Consider the following 22,599-nt stretch of genomic DNA (forward strand, 5'->3'; position numbering starts at 1 on the left):
CTTATTTACTTCATGCCGAATATAGGATGGGTAAGGCATTTGCTTTACCACCCAACCTCTTAGTCTTCTTTCTCCTAATGGGCATAAAAGGGAAACCTGAATTAAGAATTTCCTTACCTATCAGGAGGAAAGAGGTGAGCCTGTGGACCATAAAAGACAAATCTGAATTAGAAAGTCGTATTCCCTTATTATCAAGAGAAAAAAAACTAACAATATCCTATGGTGACCTCTATTAAACTGATAGTCTGGGGATGCACTATAGAGGTGAACTGCAATTGATTGCCATGGTTTGAACTTTGAGCAAGATTTCTTGTACTTGACAACTTGACACTTAAAAGTTGATTCCTATTATCAATTAACTAGAATTCTGAGTAGCCCGCAGCAGGTTGGTATGTCTTTCGATAAGAAATTTATATATATTTCTGGGATATGTTTGACCACGTTTACTTGTACCCACTTAGGAAAATGATTAACTTCCACAACCAGAGTCTGTCTGTCTTTTCTTTCTGGAAAGGGCCCCAAATTCCAATATCAAATTGGTAAATGGCCAAGCACAGTCAAGAGGAGAGCTTCGTCATTGGCTATTGGACGATCTTGCCAAATTTTATGTTACATAATCCTCTCTTAAAGTCTAGTGAGACATGTTTTCTTAAATTGTCTTGTCATTCTATGTCAATGTGTGATGAGTTCTTGTTCATCTTGGCCTCTAATCCTCTAGACACGTTGCTAATAATTTTTAGTGGGTGCACTAAGTGTAAGTTTGACAAATTGTAGTTGTTTAATGGAGGTTAAATTATATTAGTCAAAATGATTTTTAATATTGTCAACCAATAAATAAATATATTAGGGTCCATGCTTCCATAAAATAGGAGCATCTTTCCTAACATGTGGACAACTACTATTTTTTTTAAAAAATAATTAAATTCTTCTCTAAACATGAGATGACATGTAAGTTGTCCATAAATTTAGCCGGGTATGCAGAATAATCATGAGTCATTAAGATCATTATTAATGACAATAATGGAAAATAATCTCTAATTGATTTCAATTAATTGAGATTTATTATATTTGACATCACAATCAAGATCAACATAAATCAAATAACAAAAATAATATTTCCAAATCTATTATATTACTATGCTTATAATTATTACGATTGTATGTCATATTTAATCTTTCTATTATTGTTTGGACAACTTGTATAAATAAGCCTATTGACTTTAGTAATAATATGAAAAAGATTTATTCTCTATTCTATTTATTTTCTCTATCTATTAGTTTCTACATGGTATCAGAGCCATGTTCTCTTCCTCCCAATTTTCCTCTTTCAAATTTTTGTTAAGCGGCTACAGAAGTTTCTACACGTTGATTTGATATCATCAGCTATAGTGCAGCAACCTCGGCAACTTCGACGATTACAACAACAGCTTTTCTTCATCTTTCATTAATAACTTTTTGTGTCGACGACAACAGCTTCAACAACGTTAATCATAGCAAGGCAGAGTTGTTATTTGTTCGTTTTGTTTTATTTTTTTGTCTGTTTTGTTTTTTTTTACATTCGTTTTGTTCAAGAGAGAAAAAACAATTAAAATGAGAAAGGAAAAAAATAGAGGAAAAAAACGAGAAAGAAAAAAAAACAAAGAGAAAAAAAAGAAAAAAAATGTCTTCTTTCGATTCTGCTGAGAGATTCCTTTGCCATCACAAAATACCTCTTTCCCTATTCTTATGGTTCCTTTTTTTCCGTTAAACTTAACCATGATAATTATTTACTATGGAAATTACAATTTCTTCCTTTACTTTGTGTTTATGATTTACTTGGTCATGTTGATGGGACTTCATCCCCACCTCGTAAAGATGATTCATCCTATACTATTTGGTTTAAGAAGGATTAATTAGCCTTGACTTGGTTAATCTCATCAATTACTGAGTCTATACTTCCCATGCTCGTTGGGCTTAACACCTCGCGTTAGGTTTGGGAAGTTCTTGATTATTCTTTTGCATCCCACTCTCAAATGCGAGTTCTCCAACTTTGTTTACCATTATAGTCTGTGCAACAAGGAGATACCTTTATCAATGACTATATACAATCAGTCACCAACAACCTAGCGACAATTGGACATCTGGTCTCTGATCCAGAATTATTAATGCATGTTCTTGCAGGTTTAGGTCCTCAATATGATAACTTTGTTCCAGTGTGACGACTCGCATGGATTAAGTGTTATTAGAAATTCTTCATGGTATGTTATTCTTTCAGGAAAGATTTTTACAAATACAATCTTAAAGAATGTTAGATTCTCTGTCTTTATCGGCACATATGATTAGCAAAGCTCCATAACCTGATCAACATAATCAGCCTCCTCCCCAACATGGTCATTAAAATCAAATTGGAGGTTTTGGAGGCCGGAGCCAGGGTCTTGGTCGAGGTAGAGGACGTTGTCAGATTTGCTTTAATTATGGTTATCATGCTCAAAATTGTTATAAAAGATATGATTCAAATTTTCGAGGAGGACTTGTATCATCAAATCGACCCCCTCCCTCATCTTGGTAATCTAGTACTCAATCATCTCATTCTGGAGTATTCTCACTCTCCATCCCTTCTAATGCAACGTCATCAGTTCCTGAAATCCCAGGATGACATTCGGATTCTGGAGCAATTTATCATGTTACGTTGGAATATAATATTCTTACAGAAGATTCGTCTTATCATAGACCCGACATGGTACAAATAGACAATGTCTCAGGTTTGCAAATTGCTCACATTGGAAACCCATCCTTTCATTCTGGTCGTACTTTTCGCATACACAACACTTTTTATATTTCTTTTATCACTAAAAATTTACTTTCTGTGCGTCAATTTGCTCGTGATAATAATATGTTTTTTGAATTTCATCCTAATTATTGTCTTGTGAAAGATCCTGCTTGATAATAATGTGTTTTTTGAATTTCATCGTAATCATTGTCTTGTGAAGGATCTCACGACAGAACCTATTATACTCCAAGGGGATACGGTCTTTATCATCTTCAACCCACCTCTCTCAAAACCTTTGTTGGAGAATGCACAGACAAATTCTTTTGGCATGCACGTCTTGGTCATCCATCTCTATGTCTTGTTCAGGATATTATTAATCATTTTAGTTTACTAATTTCTTTAGCATCATCATCTCATCTATGTGAAGCTTGTATGAATGCAAAATATCATAAACTACCTTTTGTATTCTCTACTCGCAACTCTAGTTTTCTTTTGGAAATTATTCACTCTGATGTATGGGGTCCTGCTCCTATTATTTCTAATTAAGGTTTTCTTTATTATTATGTTATTTTTATTAATAATTTTAGCAAGTTCACTTAGATTTTTCATTTGAAAAGAAAATCTGATCTCTTCGATATTTTTTTATCATTTTCAAAAGTATGTTGAGCATTATTTTGATTGTAAAATACTCTCCCTTCATTTTGATTGGGGAGAAGAGTATCAAGCGCTTCATCGTCATCTTACTTCTTCTGACATCCTCCATCAAGTCTCCTGTCCCATACTCCTGGACAAAATGGATCCGCCGAGAGAAAATATCGTCATGTGATTGAAATTGCCGTAACTCTTCTTAATCATGCCTCAATTTCACTTAAATTTTGGATGATGTCGTCAAAACTGCAGTCTACTTTATTAATCATTTACCCACTTCACTACTTCAAAACTAGTGTCCCTTGGAAAGATTTTATAATCGTCCTCTAGATTGCTCTTTCTTCCATATCTTTAGTTGCGCATGTTATCCTTGTCTACGACCTTACTCTAAACACATGTTAAACCCTCGCTCTCAACAATGTGTTTTCCTTAGTTATAGTAATTTGCATTATGGGTACCGTTGCCTCCATATTTTGATCGAGCGGATATATATTTCTCGACATGTTACTTTTGATGAATCTCTGTTTCCGTTTGCAGTTGGTATCTCAGATCCTCCTCAGATAATCAAGGCACTTTTCTAATCACCGAGTAATATGCTAGAATCCCCACAGATTGCTTCATCAGAATATATTGAAAGTACAAGGGGGGATGGTATCTTGGGTCTTGCTCTATCTCCACAAATTCTTATAGATTCAGCGACTAGTGGTGATCCACTCTCTAGTTCTGAGTCCCATCTGTCTGACCACTCATCTCCGAGTAGTTCTGATGATGATACTCCTCGGCGAATGCTTCTTCTAAGTGATATTTATGCACGATGTTAATCAGTTTCCACTCGTTATCCTTTTCCACGTGCTCTTATTGTTTCTTCAAATTTTGTTGAACCTACTAGCTTGCAGTTAAAGATCCAAATTGGCGTGCTGCGATGACTACAAAGTTTGATGCTATTCTTCGCAATGCAACCTGGAGCTTAGTTCCTCATTCTATCTATGATATTGTGGGCTCTAAATGGGTTTACCGAATTAATTATCGCGTATATGGATCTATTGAACGTTATAAAGCTCGCCTTGTTGCTAAAGGCTTTAATCAACAACCAGGTATTGACTTCAATGATACTTTTAGTCTAGTCGTCAAAATTATGACTATCAGATTGTTACTGTTTATAGCTGTTAGCTCCAATTGGTCGATACGACAATTAGATGTTTCTAATACTTTCCTTTATGGGCACCTTGAAGAAACTGTTATTATGAAGCAACCACGGATTCATCCACCCGCAACTTCTAACACATGTGTGTCAACTTTAGAAATCTATATATAGTCTTCGGCAATCACCTCATGCATAATTTCATCGTCTATCTACTTGGCTTTATACTTAGAGATTTTCTAGCTCAAAAACCGACTCTTCCCTATTTTACAAATGTAATGAGGAATTTTTAATATTTGTTCTGATTTATGTAGATGATATCTTAATAACTGGTAGTGATCAAAACGACATTACTACTTTACTCCATCTTCTTCATCAAGAGTTTCCTATTCAGGATCTTGGCAACGCTTGTTTTTTTCTTGACATTGAGTTTCTTTCACATTCTGAAGGTTGTCTTCTCTCTCAGAATAAATATATTATGGATGATGCATGTCCTGTATCCACACCAATCATTGAAGGTGGTTTCACTGCACCTCCATCCTCCTCTCCAATGGCTGCCCCCCATATCTACCGAAGCATTGTTGGTGTCCTATAGTATGTCACCATTACATGACCTGATATTGCTTTCGCTATCAATTGTGCCTGTCAATTTATGCATGCTCTTACTAAATATCATTGGGAATGTGTTAAGAGAATTCTTCGATATCTCAAAGACACTATTCTACCTGGTCTTCTTTTATATTGTTAGTCCTCACGAGAGTTGATTGTCTACAGTGATGCAGATTAAGCTAGATCTCTCAAAGATAGACGTTGTACTAGTATATATGCCATATTTCTTTGGCAAAGTCTTGTTTCTTAGCTTTTAAAGAAGCAACCTACAGTCTCTCGCTCAAGTACTGAAGTTGAATATAAAGTTATAGCTAATGCGACGTCAGAAATTATTTGACTATAATCTCTTCTTTTGGAATTACTTTTTTTTTTCAATTGTTACGCCCAAAGTCTGGTGTGATAATATTGGTACAACTTATCTTGCGACAATCATATTTTTCATGCTCGTACCAAGTATATAGAAATTGATTTTCATTTTGTTCACTAGCGTGTGACGACTCGACAACTTTCGGTTTCTTACATCTCTACAGAAGATCAAATCGCTGATATAAACTACGTTTCACCAAGTTAGTACTCAAACTCAACGTTCAAGCTTCTTAGGCCTTCCTTGCCGTTTATACTAAGTTAGGATTTGTCCTTTTGCTTCTCAAGGTTGCATAATACCAACAGGCTTAAGTAACAAGAGTATGACAAACTCTGATACCAAAGAAAATCCATCCATTGGTTTTGCTAAACCAAGTGATTATTAGGGCATAACACCTGGAATCACTTCTATAATTAAACAAAACAATACCCAGATCCATTTACTTGTCCAAATAGCTGAAACCCTAAAGGAAATTCAGCAAGACCTTCGAAAGCAAAATACCCCTTCTTTACCACCAGACCTAATTTCTAAATTTGAAAACCTATCGCTTGGCCCCCCTAAACCTAAAGAGAAGCCTAGAAAGTTAAGAGTTTTTAAAGATCCATACAAAATCCTAAAACAAGAACAAGAAAAATTAAAGGGAGTATGGCCACCACCACCACCACCACCAGAACAGAACAACAAGTAGCAACAACTCCTTTATTTGAAGATCAAATAAGAAGCTAAAGGAGAAATCAACGACGTCTTTATAACACTCAACAAGCAGCAAGAAGGATTGGACGTCAACTCACTGGTGGAACACCATCAAGATATACTCTTGAGCAACAACTGGAACCAGAAGTTCAGTTACAACTTTCAATGCAAGAACGGGCCGCTATAGTACCAGCAGAAGTACTATATCACTCCAGAAGGGATGATACACATCACAGAGTTTATGTGCACAGATATGAAGAAGCAATATTGGTGACTGATAATCTCCAAGTTGATAGAAATTTTATTCAAGAAGAAAGCTTTGCCCAGCTTCAAAGAAGCCGCATGCAGTACATCCACCTGGGAGTTCTTCAGGTACGAATTTAAATACTGCATAGGCAATATGAAGGCACAATGACACTAACTGTCTTCAGAGATAACCGATGGCAAGGAGACCAAGCTATTCTGGCAACAATGGAAGTTGACCTCACGCGTGGAAGCCAGATGATTTATGTTATTCCAGAAGTCATGATGACTATTGGAGACTTTTACAGCAATATTCAGATCTCTATCCTTGCACGAGGATATGAGGCCTGGCAGAATAGTGAAGCAAACCTACTAGTCACCAGGGGAATGGTTGGTAGACTTTATAATACACCTAATGTTGGGTTTATTTATGAAGTGCAGGGAGTGGTGGATTATTTGACCTCTCATGGGGTAAATGCTCTTCCTGGAAGAAGATTTTCCACAAGAAACCTGCAGGGACTAAATTGGGTCATAAATCCAACCCAGATCTCTATACCAATGCAACCTGCAGAAGTGAATAGCCAGACAATGATGGACGGACAAATCTCATTAAGTTTCAGCAATTATACTGCTGCACAGCCATCAGAAGTGCCAAATTACAATAATAAAGATGAAGAAGTATATGAGACTTTGGCGGTTCTTATAGAAACTCAACCTGGAGTCTTTATGAACTATGATGGAACGTCAGAAGAATATTATGAAGAGAATAATGAGGTCTATAAGGGAAAGCAGAATTCAAAATATAAAACGGGAAGATGGGATACTCTGGGGCAACCAAGCGGAAAGTTTGATTATTATGTTAATTATGATATCCCGAAGATTCCTTTTGATTTAGAACTCCCCCCTCCATCTGGTTGGGGTGATGAGGAAGACAATAATCCAAAACAAATAGAAGATACGCCAAGTGAAAGGTATTCCTCAACAACAGAACCTCATATTCTAGTTAACAAAATCTCTCCATATGCAGTTACGCCCACAAGGCAAACCGAAGGATCTGCTGGCCTAAATATATCAGCCAGCCATGCAACAGTCATCGAACCATATGGTCGAGGCTTAATTCATACTGGACTAAGAATTGAAATTCCCTATGGATATTATGGAAGGCTAGCATCTCGTTCAGGCATGACATGGAAAACTGGTGTAGAAGTAGGAGTCGGTGTTATTGACTCCGACTACCGAGGTGAAGTACAAATTCTCTTATTTAATAGAACTAACCTCCCAGTTTATATTTCTCAACAGCAAAAGATTGCACAGCTAATACTTGAGAAAATAGTTGTTCCCACTAGTTCTCGACGACCTATATGAATGGCTGGTTATGCCATTTGGTCTCAAAAATACACCTGCAATTTTCCAAAAGAAAATGGACTTATGTTTTAAGGGAACGGAAGATTTTATTGCAATATATATAGATGACATTTTGGTATTCTCTCCGGATGAGAAAAGCCATGAGCAGCACCTCCAAAAGATGTTAAGTATATGCCAGAAGAATGGGTTAATTCTGAGTCCCACAAAAATGAAAATTGCGGTACCTGAAATTGAATTTTTGGGAGCTATTATTGGAAACTGTAGAATCAAGCTTCAGCCCCATGTGATTACAAAAATCACTGATTTTAATGATAATGAGCTGAAAACAACCAAGGGAATGAGATCTTGGCTAGGGCTATTAAATTATGCAAGAAATTATATCCCGAATCTGGGAAAATTACTTGGGCCCTTATATGCTAAAACATCCCCTAATGGAGAAAAGAGGTTAAACCAACAGGATTGGGATCTAATTCATCAGATCAAGACCAGAGTAAAACAGTTGCCTGATCTTGAGCTACTCCCACCCGAGTGTTATATAATTTTAGAAGTAGACGGATGCATGGACGGATGGGGAGGCATTTGCAAATGGAAGAAAAGAAAGTTTGATCCCATTTCTTCAGAAAAAATATGTGCTTATTCCAGCGGCAAATTTAATCCACCCAAATCAACAATTGATGCAGAGATCTATGCAGTCATGAATACCATGGAAGCCTTAAAAATCTATTTCTTGGATAAAACTGAGCTTCTTATCAGAACAGATTGCCAGGCAATTATTAGTTTTTTCGGAAAGACGGCAAATCATAAACCTTCTAGAGTACGATGGATCTCTTTTACGGATTATATTACTGGGGCCGGACCAACAATACAATTCGAGCATATAGAAGGGAAAAATAATCAGGTAGCTGACTCTTTATCTCGTTTAATTTCTGTGTTAATATTTTCAGAATGGTCGGAGCAGCATTTAGGCCAACTAGCCTTATTGGCACCAGCCATCAAAGAAGTCAGGAGCCAGCCACATCCTCATGCTCAGGAGCTATTGAACAAGATGATGCAAACCCTCTTAGTTTCGCTGAGCAATACTAGTACAAGCTTGACACAAGGCATGGGAAACCAGTCCTACTTGACGAATTCAACCAAATCTCAGAAGATTTACACACTATTGAACAAAGGACAGCCGCCCGAGCCATCAATGCCTTACAACAACTCAGACTGATCCATTCCCTTAAGAAACAGGAATGTAATAAATGTCGAGGGAAGGATAACCGGTGGAACGACTCCCGTTGAGGTTGTCGGGGTCATGACAATAATTGAAAATAATCTCTAATTGATTTCAATCAATTGAGATTTATTATATTTGACATCACAATCAAGATTGACATGAATCAAATAGTAAAAATAATATTTTCAAATCTATTATATTACTATGCTTATAATTATTACGATTATATGTCATATTTAATCTTTCCATTATTGTTTGGACAACTTGTATAAATAAGTCTATTGACTTTAATAATAATATGAAAAAAGATTTATTCTCTATTCTATTTTTTTCTATCTATTAGTTTCTACAAATATAATGTGGTTGATATCTCTAGCTCCTATAATTTATATCTTGTATATGTTTAATAGTTATAGTAGTTCTATGGTTATAGTAGTTCTATTATCAAGTTAATAATGATAATTATAAAATAAAATAATATGATAAAATTTAAATGATGTTGAAAAATATAATAAATGGTTAACATAAGAGAATAATTAAAGTGATGATTTTGATGGATGATGACTAAACTAAATATGAAAATTTATTTGATGGATGATGACTAAACTAAATAGGAAATCTTTTTTTAATGGATAGTTACTAAACTAAATGAGTTTTTATGAATGATAACTAAACTAAATTGGTGACTAAATGATGTTATTTTTTTATTTTTACAAATAAGGTGATAATATAAATAAAATTGTGAAAAAAATTAATTAAATGCGAGCAATTTAAAATTACCAACTAAATAAACAAAAGTCATTTTTTAGGAAGAGGAAATGTATTTATATCCAGATGATGCAAGCTTCGCTGATATTGAAGTTGCTTGAATTCTGAGTTGGAGCAATGGATGAAGTTTGCTCAATCCGCTCTTTATTGGATTTAAAAGAAATAATAGCCATTTTCTTATAGACTGAAATTCAAAGCTCAATTAAATCGTTTAGTGATTCTATTGACTCTTAGTTGTGTCAATGTATGTTGTTTTAGATCAGGTAGAGCTATGGTTACAGGCGACATGATTAGTTAGTTTTTGTGATGCCTTAGAGGGAACATACAGATTAATGCATCAAGATGGAGGCAACAATGATTTTGATGCAGAACGAAGCAAGGCATAGAGATGACAATGCAATTGTGCTACTGATTGATGTTGGAAAGAGGTGCTTATGGTGAAGTGTTGACAGCATAGTCCTAGTGGCAGTAGTTAGCAACACGATGAGTAGTCATCTGTTGGCAAGGCTCGACAGAGGTGTGTGATCTGAGGTGGATGTGATCAAGACTTGCTTTGACAAGCCGAAGGTAAGGTTAGTGGATCAGAAATGAAGTAGCCAAACAAAGATTATGGTGTGACATTTGTGAAAACAATGATGTCTCGACTCAGTTGATGGCACTGATGATCAAGGTGGAAGCAAGCAATTGTTAATGATCTTGCCAAAGCAAGAGGCGTTAGGTGGAGATAGCAGATGACATTGGATAGGTGATATGAGTTGTATGACAGGGTGAAACTCATGTGGAGTAGTAAGGTGAAAGGGCAAGAACAGAGGCGACGAAGGTCTTCATGGCGGCAGGGCATTGATGCTCGTGGTGGTGATGTTGCAAAAACAACAACGTGGAAGTTACTGCACTATCTTTTTTTTTTTTTTTGCAAAACTATTTCTCGCTTTTTAATGCTCTCCCTTTTTCTTTTGTATTTGTGCAATGTCTCCTGCTTTTTCTTCTTTTATACTACTACTACTACTACATACCTCTCCTTGTTTTTTACTCTCAACTTCTTTTTTTTCCTTCTCTCTCTTTTTTTTTTTACCTATTTCTATAGTAACATTTTTTTAAAGGATAAATAACGGGCAACTTGGTGCATGAAGCTCCCGCCAATATAGGATTCCGGGGAAGAGTCTATTGGATACAGCCTTATCTTGTATTGCAAGAAGCTATTTTCACGACTCTAACCCATGACCATTAGATCACATGATAACAACTTTACTGATGCGCAAGGCTCCCCTTCAAACTCTAAATAATAAAAAAATAAATAATAAGTTGGTTGTTGATGCTGCCTGAGGAAGAGAAGATGCTGGTTGACTCAAGCAAATCACTGTTGTGTAGTGAACGTGAGGAGACCTGTGGAGGCAAATTGAGCTTGAGTGGATCCAGTTAGTAGTGAGAAGGAAATCATGAGAGTTGGAGGTTAGTCAGAGATGGAGGTATAATACTTAATTTAGGATTCAACTCTTATACCAATTGATGCAACACAATAGAGAAAGAAGACACGATCCTCAAAAATTTCAAGACTTTGGACTCCTTTTATAGATTTGACTCGAGAATAAATATTTTAAATAAGAAAATATCCCAATTTTAATTGAGATTAATTGTCTATTTGTTACCAAATAGAAAATATGAATTACCAAATAACAAACAAATCAAAATTTTAATTTATTATAGTCATTTTATTCTTGAATATTCTTCAATTTATTTCTTTTATTACCGAAACACCAATCTGGAATTATCATCAATTTATGATCAATTATTACCTTTTGATGCTAATTTATTGCTTTTTAATAATGCAAAGAAGGAAATAAATTAACATAAAAAGACTATAATTGAAAAACATAAATTGAAGATATTTCTAGAGTGACGTTTTAGCAATAAAAGAAAATAAACTGAAGTCTATTTGATAATAAGGAAGCTACAAAGATTTGGATTGTTTTGTCATTTTAGTTATAACCCCTATTAAAATTATTTTATTTTCTTATTTAGAATATTTATTTCCATATATAATGTTGAGTTAAACGTATAAAAGGAGTCTAGAGTCTTGTAATAGAAGTTCCACTTTTCTTTTCTGCAGGAGAGTTTACTCTTTTAGGTGAGGATTGTGCCTTTGTTTGTCCATTGTGCTGTGTCATTTCCATCACTAGATCGATCCTAGATCAGTCGACTGTCCAATCGACTCAGCCACGAATGTTTCTGTTCGTTGGTGGAATTCAATATCTCATTTTGAGCAGGATGTTACCTCATTTCACTTCATCTATCTGATCACCAGTTTGAACAAAAGTAGCTTTTTACTACTATGATTTTAATAACCTGGTTACTTGCATAGATGATTCACTTTTGAAAATGTCATCTGATAGCTGTTAGAATGTTTTAAATAGTATAAAGATGGCTGTATATGGTTCTGAAAAATTCTTACCATTTTTTAAATATTCAAGTTGATTGCCATGTCAGTTCATAAATTTGTCTGACAATTCTTTACTCCATTTTCCCATTAGTGTCAACGTTTGTTGATCTTTTTTTTCTCTGATCATGTGACCAAAAGGTCATGAGTTCGAATCCTGGAAACAACCTCTTATAAAAAGCAGGGTAAGACTGCATACAATAAATCCTTTCCCGGGACCTCGCATGGCGGGAGTTTCGTGCACCGGACTGTCCTTTTTTATGTTTCAGTGAACTTATGGTCTTTTCGACAGCTCTCACATTTATAGGTTCTAGCAGCCTTTCTTGCATTATTCTGTCTTCTTTTATATTCTATTTGTTCGATGCCCCATTATGTTGTGACCTTAAATAACTACTTTATATTATATTTCAGAGGTTATAACTTCTGCTGAATTTCATCCGATCCAGTGTAACATGCTGGCGTATAGTAGCTCAAAGGGATCAATTCGTCTTATAGACTTGCGTCAATCGGCCCTATGTGATAGTCATTCTAAGTTGTAAGGAAGCATGACCTCTCCTTTCAAGTTTAACATTTCTTGATAGAAAATAAGATAACATGAGTCAAGATTGTTCTCAAGTTTCATGCATTTTGTATATAACTGATGAGACATTCTTCTACACAGGTTTGAGAATCATGAGGCACCTGCTTCAAGGTCTTTTTTCACTGAGATTATTGCCTCAATTTCAGATGTCAAATTTGCCAAGGATGGAAGACATATCTTATCTCGGGATTACATGACTCTTAAGGTTCATCCATGCTGATCACTGCTTCTTCACTTTTCATTTTTCTGGGGAATCTTCTACTGCAAGAAAAATATTTCTAAAAGATTGCCTTAGTTGAGCACCATGTCTATCCAGTTTTATATTAGCATAATGCATTGATAAATCATACATGAGAGGGGCATCTAGTAGGAAACTTGAAGTATACAATCTCCACATTACATATTCTTCTGTAGCTGATGTTTAACATGATTAAGCCATTTTTACTAAGGACAACAGAACAATTTCTTTATCAATGTGGTGCTTGTAAAAGAAGCACCAATCTTTATCTTCTGTTGCAATGAGATAAACCCACGGTTGCATAGAAACATAAACAACGACAATCATGACTTAAAAGGTGTCCACTGAGAATATTACAAATAAATTGGATGCATTTTTTTATTTCTTAAGCCTATAAGAGAATTGATCATCCTAACTAATTTGACATAGCACTAGTGCAGAGTTCCTGTGTACAAATCTTATAAAGGATAAAAGAGAAACTCTCCTCCCTGTTAAGTCAAGATGTCAGTACAAGTGTAGATTGATTTTTTTTAATGATCAAATAATCAAATCCCTGATTATTGGGATCAACTATATGATTCTTTTCCCCTATGTTTGTGAAGGTAATATTTTGTAATGAAGATATTATTCATCCATAAGTCATAAGTGAAAAAGGATGTAATACATTGTCAAATATATAATAACCTTTATGGAACTTGAAGTTCCTTCTATCAAAAGACTAACTACTGTCAGTTCCTTTGCTCTATTATGATAAGTAGAAGACCCAGCGAAGAATAGTAGAGGCACTAAGTTAAATATTTCTATCTATTGTAACATGTCCAGAGATTTAATTTTCTGGTTATTTTCCTTTATATATAGTTGCTTATCTTTTGTTCTCTATTCCATCTATTAGATTAGTACAGTTATTTCAATTATCCATCTCTAATATTTGGTTCAAGTAAAATGCTATAATAGAGATACAACATTTGTGTCTCTAACCTTTTAAGTCTCTTTCCTTGAATTTGTTTTCTTACAGCTTTGGGATATAAATATGGATTCAACTCCAGTTGCTACCTTTCAGGTTCATGAGTACTTGAGGCCAAAGGTGAATTGTCTCTTTTAAATACACATAGGAATAATTGCATCATGTGCATTGTAATATTTATGGATGAAATTTTGTTTCAACTATATATATTGACATGCAGTTATGTGATTTGTATGAGAATGACTCAATTTTTGACAAATTTGAGTGTTGTCTTAGTGGAGATGGGTTTCGTGTGGCAACTGGTTCTTACAGGTATTGCTCTAATTGGTCCTTCTGATGACTGATTTGTCTAGGATTCAATAATAATGTTGCATCCTTCATTTGCAGTAATCTTTTTCGTGTATTTGGCTGTGTTCCTGGAAGTGATGAAGCTACAATTTTGGAAGCCAGTAAAAATCCAATGAGGTGACATCTCAATCTTCTCATTATCCTTATTACGTTTATCAAATGCATAATCGATCATGATTGAGGTTCTGATACACATTTTAGTCATCTTTTTTGAATTGGTCTTTTGAGGGAAAGAACAAGTGATTTTAAATGTCAGTAAACTTTTACATGCATTCAGCTAAAATAGTATGGAGAATGGGAGTATTTCATTCATTAATCCCTTAGAAAGTTACTTAAAACAGTGTGTACAAGTCAATATGTTTAAAATGACCAGAAAGATTAATGGCAGGAAAAAAATCTAATAATGTGTTTTTTATGGAAAGAATGTAGGAAGGAAATAAGGTGACAAAAATTTCTCTAGTGATACTTTTTCTTCTCTTTCCTTTGGTGGATAGGAGGTAGGGAAGCAACAGCAAGGAAAATCTTTTTCTAGTTTTTTTTCCCTTTATTTCTTCTATCCGATTTAGGAGGAAACTCACTTTTGCATGCAATAGCCCTCAAATCTGAACTTTTACAAAATAAAATTATTTTTTATTTTCAAATTCATTTTTGATTAATGGTTTTAATTAATGGTTTTAATTAATAAATTTTTAAAATTTTGATTTTCCTCCCTCATCTCCTTCAACAGTGTGATAGAAAATATTTTATAGTCCTTTTTTTATGAATTTTCTTCTTCTACCCTTTTCTTTACCTAATTTTTCCTTCCTTTATAGGAAACCTATAGTAAGGTCAACCAAGTTTCTACTTTAGTTTGAACCTCTAGCCCAATGACTCTTTTACCTTTTCCTTTTTACAGACTGCATCAGGCTAAACAAAAACTGCTATTAACTTCACAAACAAACTGTTGTAATGGATCATGCAGAAAGTCATTCTTGACGTTGAATCATGCTGTAGACATTTAATCTAGTACACCAAGTGGTGCTTAGTGAGTTATTGTTACAATCTGCAACTAATATTATTTGATATGTCATTACTGTCACATATTGCTGCTTCTGAATCTAAGAAGTTGCTGTTCGAATCTCTGAAAGCAGATATCTATGGTTATGGCATTACTGCTTCTCTGACTTATTGCCTCGCCCTATGTATCATAAGCCTGCATTTTTTTTTGTTTGTTTTTTAAAGAAAAAGGGCTACTTTTTTCCGGGGAGAGGGGATCTGCAAATTCTCTCTCATTTCAATCAATACTGATGCATATTTCTTAAGACTTACTCCTATCCTGGCCATTACTAACTTCCTTCTGATGGTTTAGCTTACCTTTGCATTTGCGTATATATAGGAAACAAGTGCAAAACCCTACAAGAACTTCCAGATCTCTTGGTAGCTTCACACGTGGCATGAGACGAGGTTAGTCATGCAAAAATCTAGTTTTCTGTTGCTTGGCATCCAAGTAGTTTCTAATGTCATTTAAAGAGACCCTTTGATTTATAACATCCCATTGGGATCCATTTTCCACAGGAGCAGAAAACCCAAATGTTGATGCCAATGGAAACACATTTGACTCCACAACCAAATCACTTCATTTAGCTTGGCACCCAACGGAAAACTTGATAGCTTGTGCTGCTGCAAACAGCTTGTACATGTACTATGCCTGAAGGTTTTATTTAAAGTACCTTACAGCGGCACCTATATTTCGGGTTGCTACTTGTGAAAGCCTGGGGGGCCTTTCAGCTGCAACCAACAAGGGGCAGTGGATTAATCTCACACGATATTGACTTGGGAGCACCAAGAGACTATGAAATCCACAAGGCAACTAAATTGTTGTTTACTTTGTCAGGCTCTAAGTATGGGGAATCTGTATTCATATTCTTTTATTTTGGGTAGAGATTGCACATCTATCTACCTTGTTGAGCATCAGAATCCCTGTTAACTATTAGCTCTCTTATGACTAATCTAGGGATGGGTGTGGGTAGTTTTAGTCTCCAGAGTTGTTATTCGCTTAACTCTACAATTACACTGTAAAGGGCATAGCTGATCAGGGCATGCAATAGTTCCTTTTATGAATGTTCTTCACCTTCCATTCTGACAAATTGACATTTTTTGATCCAATGTTTTACCACCTTTATCTTGTTCTAGTCAAACAGAGAAAATGCAAGATACCCTATTGGTTCTATGGTCATGGAAGGTTTGTGTTTCCTGCTTTTCAGAAAGTGTTCTTGTATCATCTTGGGCAAATTTGTTTGATTCCAATACCCAAGAGGCCAAAATCTACCACATGGCTGATCTTTCAATGTGTGAAGTATTCAGTCATTTAAAACTTTGGCCGTCAGAATAATTTATGTTCTCCTTAATTGAGTTATTTTATGTTGTCTAATTTGATGGAGGGAAAAATTATAGTGGCAGAGGGGAGGAATAAGCTGAACGCTCAAAATTGAACACTCTGAAATTTATAAAGATCAGTTAATTCGATTGGTTATCAAATTAATTGATGACGTCATCAATTGATTAATGACATCCTTAATTCATTTATGAATTTTAAAACTGAATTGAATTGAAAAAATTGATATTTTATTTTAAAAAAATCAAACCAGTTTTAGTTAATCAGTTTAATCCATTTATGAAAACTGAATTGAATTGAAAAAATTAATATTTTATTAAAAAATAAAAACAAACTTTTAAATTCAATTGATTAATTTGATTTAATAAATCTTTTGCTCACTCCTAACTTAGATGGCTTCATTAGGGAATAGAATGTGGAGCAAAGGTACGAGGTCAAAATCTTATCAAATTGTTTCCACGCAGAAGTGAAGATAAATTGACAGTGAGGAAAGAACATCCGTTACAATCTTTACCTATCACATATATAAACCTTCTCAGCATTTTGTTTTTTTACTTTTTCCTTCTTCGATTGAGCTTGTTGTGAAAGGCAACTATTAGTTCAGCACTCTTGTAGCATCACACCATTTTACATGATAAACGAGGTCATCGTTTGGGAGAAGAAGAGGGAAGCTGAAAAATGGAAGGAGAATGCTTGTGTTGATATACGAAGTGGAAGGCTAATTTCTTTCATTTCTTTCTTTTTGTGGCAAAAAAAAAAAAAAACAGAAAGAATACTAGAGAAGTCAATTTTTTGATTTCAACAATCTATTTGTTTTTCCCCACTCTCCTCCCCCACTAACTTGGATGAATTTATAACGAGAGGATAATTGAGAAACCTTGTCTCTTTTCCTCTAAAATTGTTATGCTATAAAAAGATGGGAAGAGAAAAAATTTCATTACAAATTTGAAGATCACTTTCATATGTCGGACCATTGTCGCATCGTCATCATCTTCGTTGATTGCTATAGGACCATTGTTGATCATGGTTGCTATTGAGACAACGATACAATCATCGACTCCCATTGATGATTGAACGATGGTCATAGTTGTTTGATTCAACTACCAAACTTCGTAATACATGCTCACACAATTTTAGAATAATAATTTTAGCTTGATAGTCAAATTAATATTATAAGCACAACTTTGAGTCAAGCAAAATAGTCTCAAGGCCAACCAAAATAGATAAGGTAAAGTGTAAAAATGTTAAAAATAAAAAACACATGATTATTTACCTAATTAAAAATTCATAATGTACATATACATACATGAATGTTATCTGCCTAAACAAAAACTAGAATATAATATGAATATATAATTTGGTAATTGAAACAATAACATTACGAATGAATTTAGATAATTAAAAGCTAAATAAATTAGAAAATTTTAAGATCTCTACCAACCTCTCTCGGAGGGTCTACCTCGACCATGCTAGGCATCATTGTCTTATTGTCTCATGACTCAAAAGCTTGCAAATAAAACAGATCCAAGCCTTAGAACGAGTCATGATTAGCACAACCTACTGTTTGACATCCATAACTTAATGATCATATTGCTATTTCCTAAGCTAGCGTTAGATTAGTTTTGCTCGATTGATATTATCCACAATATGTAATTATATATAAAACTATTTAAATCCTTGTTCTCACCTTTGCTCTTAGAATTCCTTTTAGAAAACTGCAACGTTAGCAACTCTCATTCATGACTTAGTGCATGTCTTAAATAAAAGTGTAGTAAAAATGGTTCAAATTTTATATTGGGCATTTCCAAACGGCCGTAGAGTTTGAATCACTAATGACACTAGGGGTGCGTTTGGTTCGGGATTATTCTTGATAACCTTAGTTATCCATCCAAGGTTATCAACAAAAACCTTGTTTGGTTTAGGTATTCGATAATTCCCGAATAATGTTCCATGCCCGACACGTCAGCAAAAGGGTCATGCAGCCCGGAATCGAAAAATCTCAGAAAACTAAGGTTTTTCTTGATTCCGAGGTTAACGAATTTTTTATACCAAAAATACCCTCCGATAAGAAAAAACATGGAAAAAAGAGAAAAAAAATGTAAAAAAATATATTAAAAAATATAAAAAAAATAAAAAAAAAATAAAAAAATGTTTACAAAATTTTAAAATTTTTAAAAATAAATAATTTTTAAAATAATTTTTTTAAAAAATATATAAATTTTAAAAATAAAAAAATTAAATTTTAAAAAATAAAAATTTAAAATTTTTAAAAAAAATTTTAAAAAATTTTAAAAATAAAAAAAATAAAAAATTTATAAAAATTTAAAAATTTTAAAAATAAAATATTTAAAAATTTAAAATTTAAAAATAAAATAAATAAATAAAAATTTAAATTTAAAAAATGTAAAAAAAAATAAAAAAAATATAAATATGAATAATATAAAAAATATAAAAACATTAAAAAATAAAAAAAAACACATAAAAAAGTAAAAAAAATATACAAGAAAAAGAAAAGTAAAAAAAACATAAAAAAATAAATGATAATAATAATAATAATATTATGTATAGTTAAACCTTCAAACAAACAAGTTTTTATTGTATTACCTACGTTGAACCAAACAACATTTGGTTATGTTTTATTCCCCATAACCTTGGTTATGTGATTATCTGGTAATCATATAACCAAAATTATACATGATAACTTGAACCAAATGCACCTTAGATGTCTTGCCATGACCAACTTGTACATTTTGGATTATATATATATAAATTTGAACCTTGGTTGTAAGGGAATGAGTCTGGTCTCTTATCATCATACCATACCCATCGGTCCAAAATCATTTCTTATGCTTCAAGTGTCAGTAGCGGTTAATGTTATAATTTTACTCTTTAGTAAGAATTTTCTTATGTTTGATTCGATTTTGATTAATGTGAGTTATAAAATAAAATCTATAGTCATGAAGTTCTCATTTTTAATAAATTTGCATAACAAGTTATAAAATATAAATTTTAATTAAACTATTTTGTTAAAATTTCAACTTTATGGCACTATGAAATTCACTCATAACTTTAACTTATTGGAGAATCTTAGTATTTTCTTTTGTTACCAAAAAAAAACAAAAGTGTGTCTACAAAATAATTTAACTATACTTGGCAATTTAATTTATTTTTTCATTCAATAAAAAAAATAGCCCATAAATTTTAGGATTAACTCAATAAATAAATTTATTTAACCTTTACATATTTTCTTAAATATATGACTTCCATTATAATTTCATTTTAATTATAGTTAATGTTAGGATATGATGAGCTAGGATGAATAGTTCGCTTTGCTTCGCTTATTTGAATTTGAATGACAACGAAAAACTTGAAGTAAAACTATCAATCACTAGCATCTTTGATTTTACCTGGTCTTCACCTCCTTGAGGTGACTAATCCAAGGGTCCACTCCTCTCTCATAGCTCCATTATGAAAATCTCCTTTCCAGAGGCGAAAAAATCTCGTACAAACTTGATCACAAAAATACAGTAAGAAATAAAAGCAAACACAATGAATACAAACAACTTTATCTGAATCTTGCTTTGAACACTTTCTTGTTGCTTGCAAATACCTCTTGATTGGTTGAAAATGCAGCAACAATTCGCTTCTAACTTCACAAGAACTTGCTTATTGTTCTTTTCACAAAACCCCCTTTTCTAGGATTTCTCTCGGGCTGGAAAATGCCTTCCAATCGTTTGACTTTCCTCTCAATCGATTACTACGTTAGATCTACTGTTCAAAACATGCAAAATGACTCTTTTTTGCCCGTCCAATCGATTGGTAAGCTATACCAATCGATTGATATCTTCTAATTGATTAACCAAATCAATTCAGAAACTTTTTGTTCTCACGAAAAACACTTCAATCGATTGAAGATGCTGAATCAATTAAGTCAATCGATTCAGCAATATCTTATTCTCTTTACGAAAACACAACCAATCGATTGCCCCAATCAATTTAACAAACTTCTATTTGCTCGTGAGAAACCTTTAATCGATTGCAAGAATCGATTCAAGCAACAAACCCGTAAGTGCGGATTTGGAGTTTTCTAATCAATCACCAATCGATTGCTAACACTAATTTTAGCTTTCCACAACTGAAATTACATCTTGTTTGATATCGGATTGACCTTAACTTACTAGGACTTTCTCTGCCCAACATTTAGTCATTCATGACCTGTTATGACTTTCCATTGCCTAGCATCTGGTTATACTTCACCTACCAGGGCTTCTTCACTAAGTGTCCAATCCTCCTTGAACCACTTAGACTTTCCTTACCAATTTTCTGTTGGACTTCTAATCACCAAGTGTCTGGTCAACCTTTGATCCACTTGGACTTTCTCACAAAGTATCTGGTCCTCCTTAATCTACTTAGATTTTTTTTGTCAACCTTCTCGTTAAACTTCCCTTACCTAACTTCCAGTTAGGACTAGTCACTCGGTATACTTCTCATCCTTAGCTAACCTCTAGTTAAGATTAGTCACTCGGTAGACTTCTCACCCTTGCACCTCCAGCTAGGACTTTCCGAGTCAAGTATCCGGTCCTCCCTTGACTTAATTGACTTTTTACTCATATATTGCCAAACATCAAAACTCAAGATTGAGTCAATTCAAGTTTAGTCAATTTGGTCAACCTTGATCTGAGGACGATTGCACCAATAATCTTCCTTTTTTTGATGTTTGACAATATGTTTAAGTTAGGCTAATTCATTAACCCAACTTCATCCTATGCCAAAACATGAATGAGGGTTTCCTAACTTAAAACCTGCATTCTCCCGCTTTGATATATATCAAAATTCTTCTCCTAAGATTCATCTAACCATGACAATGAAGGTTTCCTACCTTCCATTATTTCTAAATGCTCAACCTTGAGCATTTCTCAAAATTCCTCTTATCACAATGAGGTTCCCAACCTTCCATTATTTTCAATGGTCATCCTTGAACATACATCTATCATCCTTCTATAGATCTCCTTTCTTATCCAAATCATGACTTTAAGCTAAAACTCCCCCTGAAGGCATGTTACAACTTCTATTATTGAACTAACAATGATTTGAAGATCCTAAACCTTTAGAAAATCCCAAAATCATGAGGTTAAAAATTCAATCTAGAATCTAAACCTCCTTCTTAACTCTAAATTAGTCCAATTTAACAATTCTTTTCTCATTTTCGTTAAGAAAATTATCCTTAAATACTTATTAAAGCATTGTATAAGGTTAGAAATAGTTAAATTGACTAAACGAATTTATTGAACTAAAATCAAATCATTTTAGCCAAACATAACACTGTCAATAGATTGGTTTCAGTTACCAATCAATTCTGACTTGTGCTAATTGATTGGCATAAGCTATAATAGATACTGTATGTGCCAATCGATTGATAACAATTACTAATTGATTGAGGTTTCTGATTTTGAATTCAAATTTAGACCAAATTTCAGAAACTCATTAATAATTCTATGATATTCAAAAAATTATGAAATTTCATGTAGACATTACTTATGTCATATACAATTAGGAAAAAAATAGTCTTTTGTGAAAACTATATTCCATTTTCAAAGAATGATATAAAATTAGAAACCATTGAAAATTTTAATGTTTCACTCTAACTTTATATGTAACTAGTCAATTATGGTGATTCTATCAACAGATAGACTTTACCAAGGTTTTCTAAAATAATTTTGAAATGATTTTCAAAGATAATTTTCAATCATGATCTATGGGCTAAATGCACATAACTTGCATATTGACTTTCCTCATGATTGGACTTCATATAATCTATGTATTTTGATGAAACCAAAGCTCAAATATATATACTAAATCAAT

At 33.6% G+C, this 22,599-nt stretch overlaps 1 protein-coding gene across 2 annotated transcripts in view; it reads left to right on the top strand.

Annotated features, from left to right (window-relative positions):
* Positions 1 to 16,508, top strand: part of LOC122006191 (serine/threonine protein phosphatase 2A 55 kDa regulatory subunit B beta isoform-like) — a 31,473-nt gene extending 14,965 nt beyond the window's left edge. For both annotated transcript variants that reach the window (XM_042561598.1, XM_042561599.1), the window contains exons 8-14: positions 12,645 to 12,768; positions 12,895 to 13,018; positions 14,067 to 14,135; positions 14,236 to 14,327; positions 14,403 to 14,480; positions 15,739 to 15,806; positions 15,918 to 16,508. In XM_042561598.1, coding sequence (XP_042417532.1) covers positions 12,645 to 12,768; positions 12,895 to 13,018; positions 14,067 to 14,135; positions 14,236 to 14,327; positions 14,403 to 14,480; positions 15,739 to 15,806; positions 15,918 to 16,054 — 692 coding nt within the window. In that variant the 3' untranslated portion in view covers positions 16,055 to 16,508. The remainder of the gene's footprint in view (positions 1 to 12,644; positions 12,769 to 12,894; positions 13,019 to 14,066; positions 14,136 to 14,235; positions 14,328 to 14,402; positions 14,481 to 15,738; positions 15,807 to 15,917) is intronic.
* The last annotated feature ends 6,091 nt before the right edge of the window (positions 16,509 to 22,599 follow it).

The sequence above is a fragment of the Zingiber officinale genome, chromosome 7B (assembly GCF_018446385.1).
Source record: "Zingiber officinale cultivar Zhangliang chromosome 7B, Zo_v1.1, whole genome shotgun sequence".
NCBI classification, from domain to species: Eukaryota; Viridiplantae; Streptophyta; class Magnoliopsida; order Zingiberales; family Zingiberaceae; genus Zingiber; species Zingiber officinale.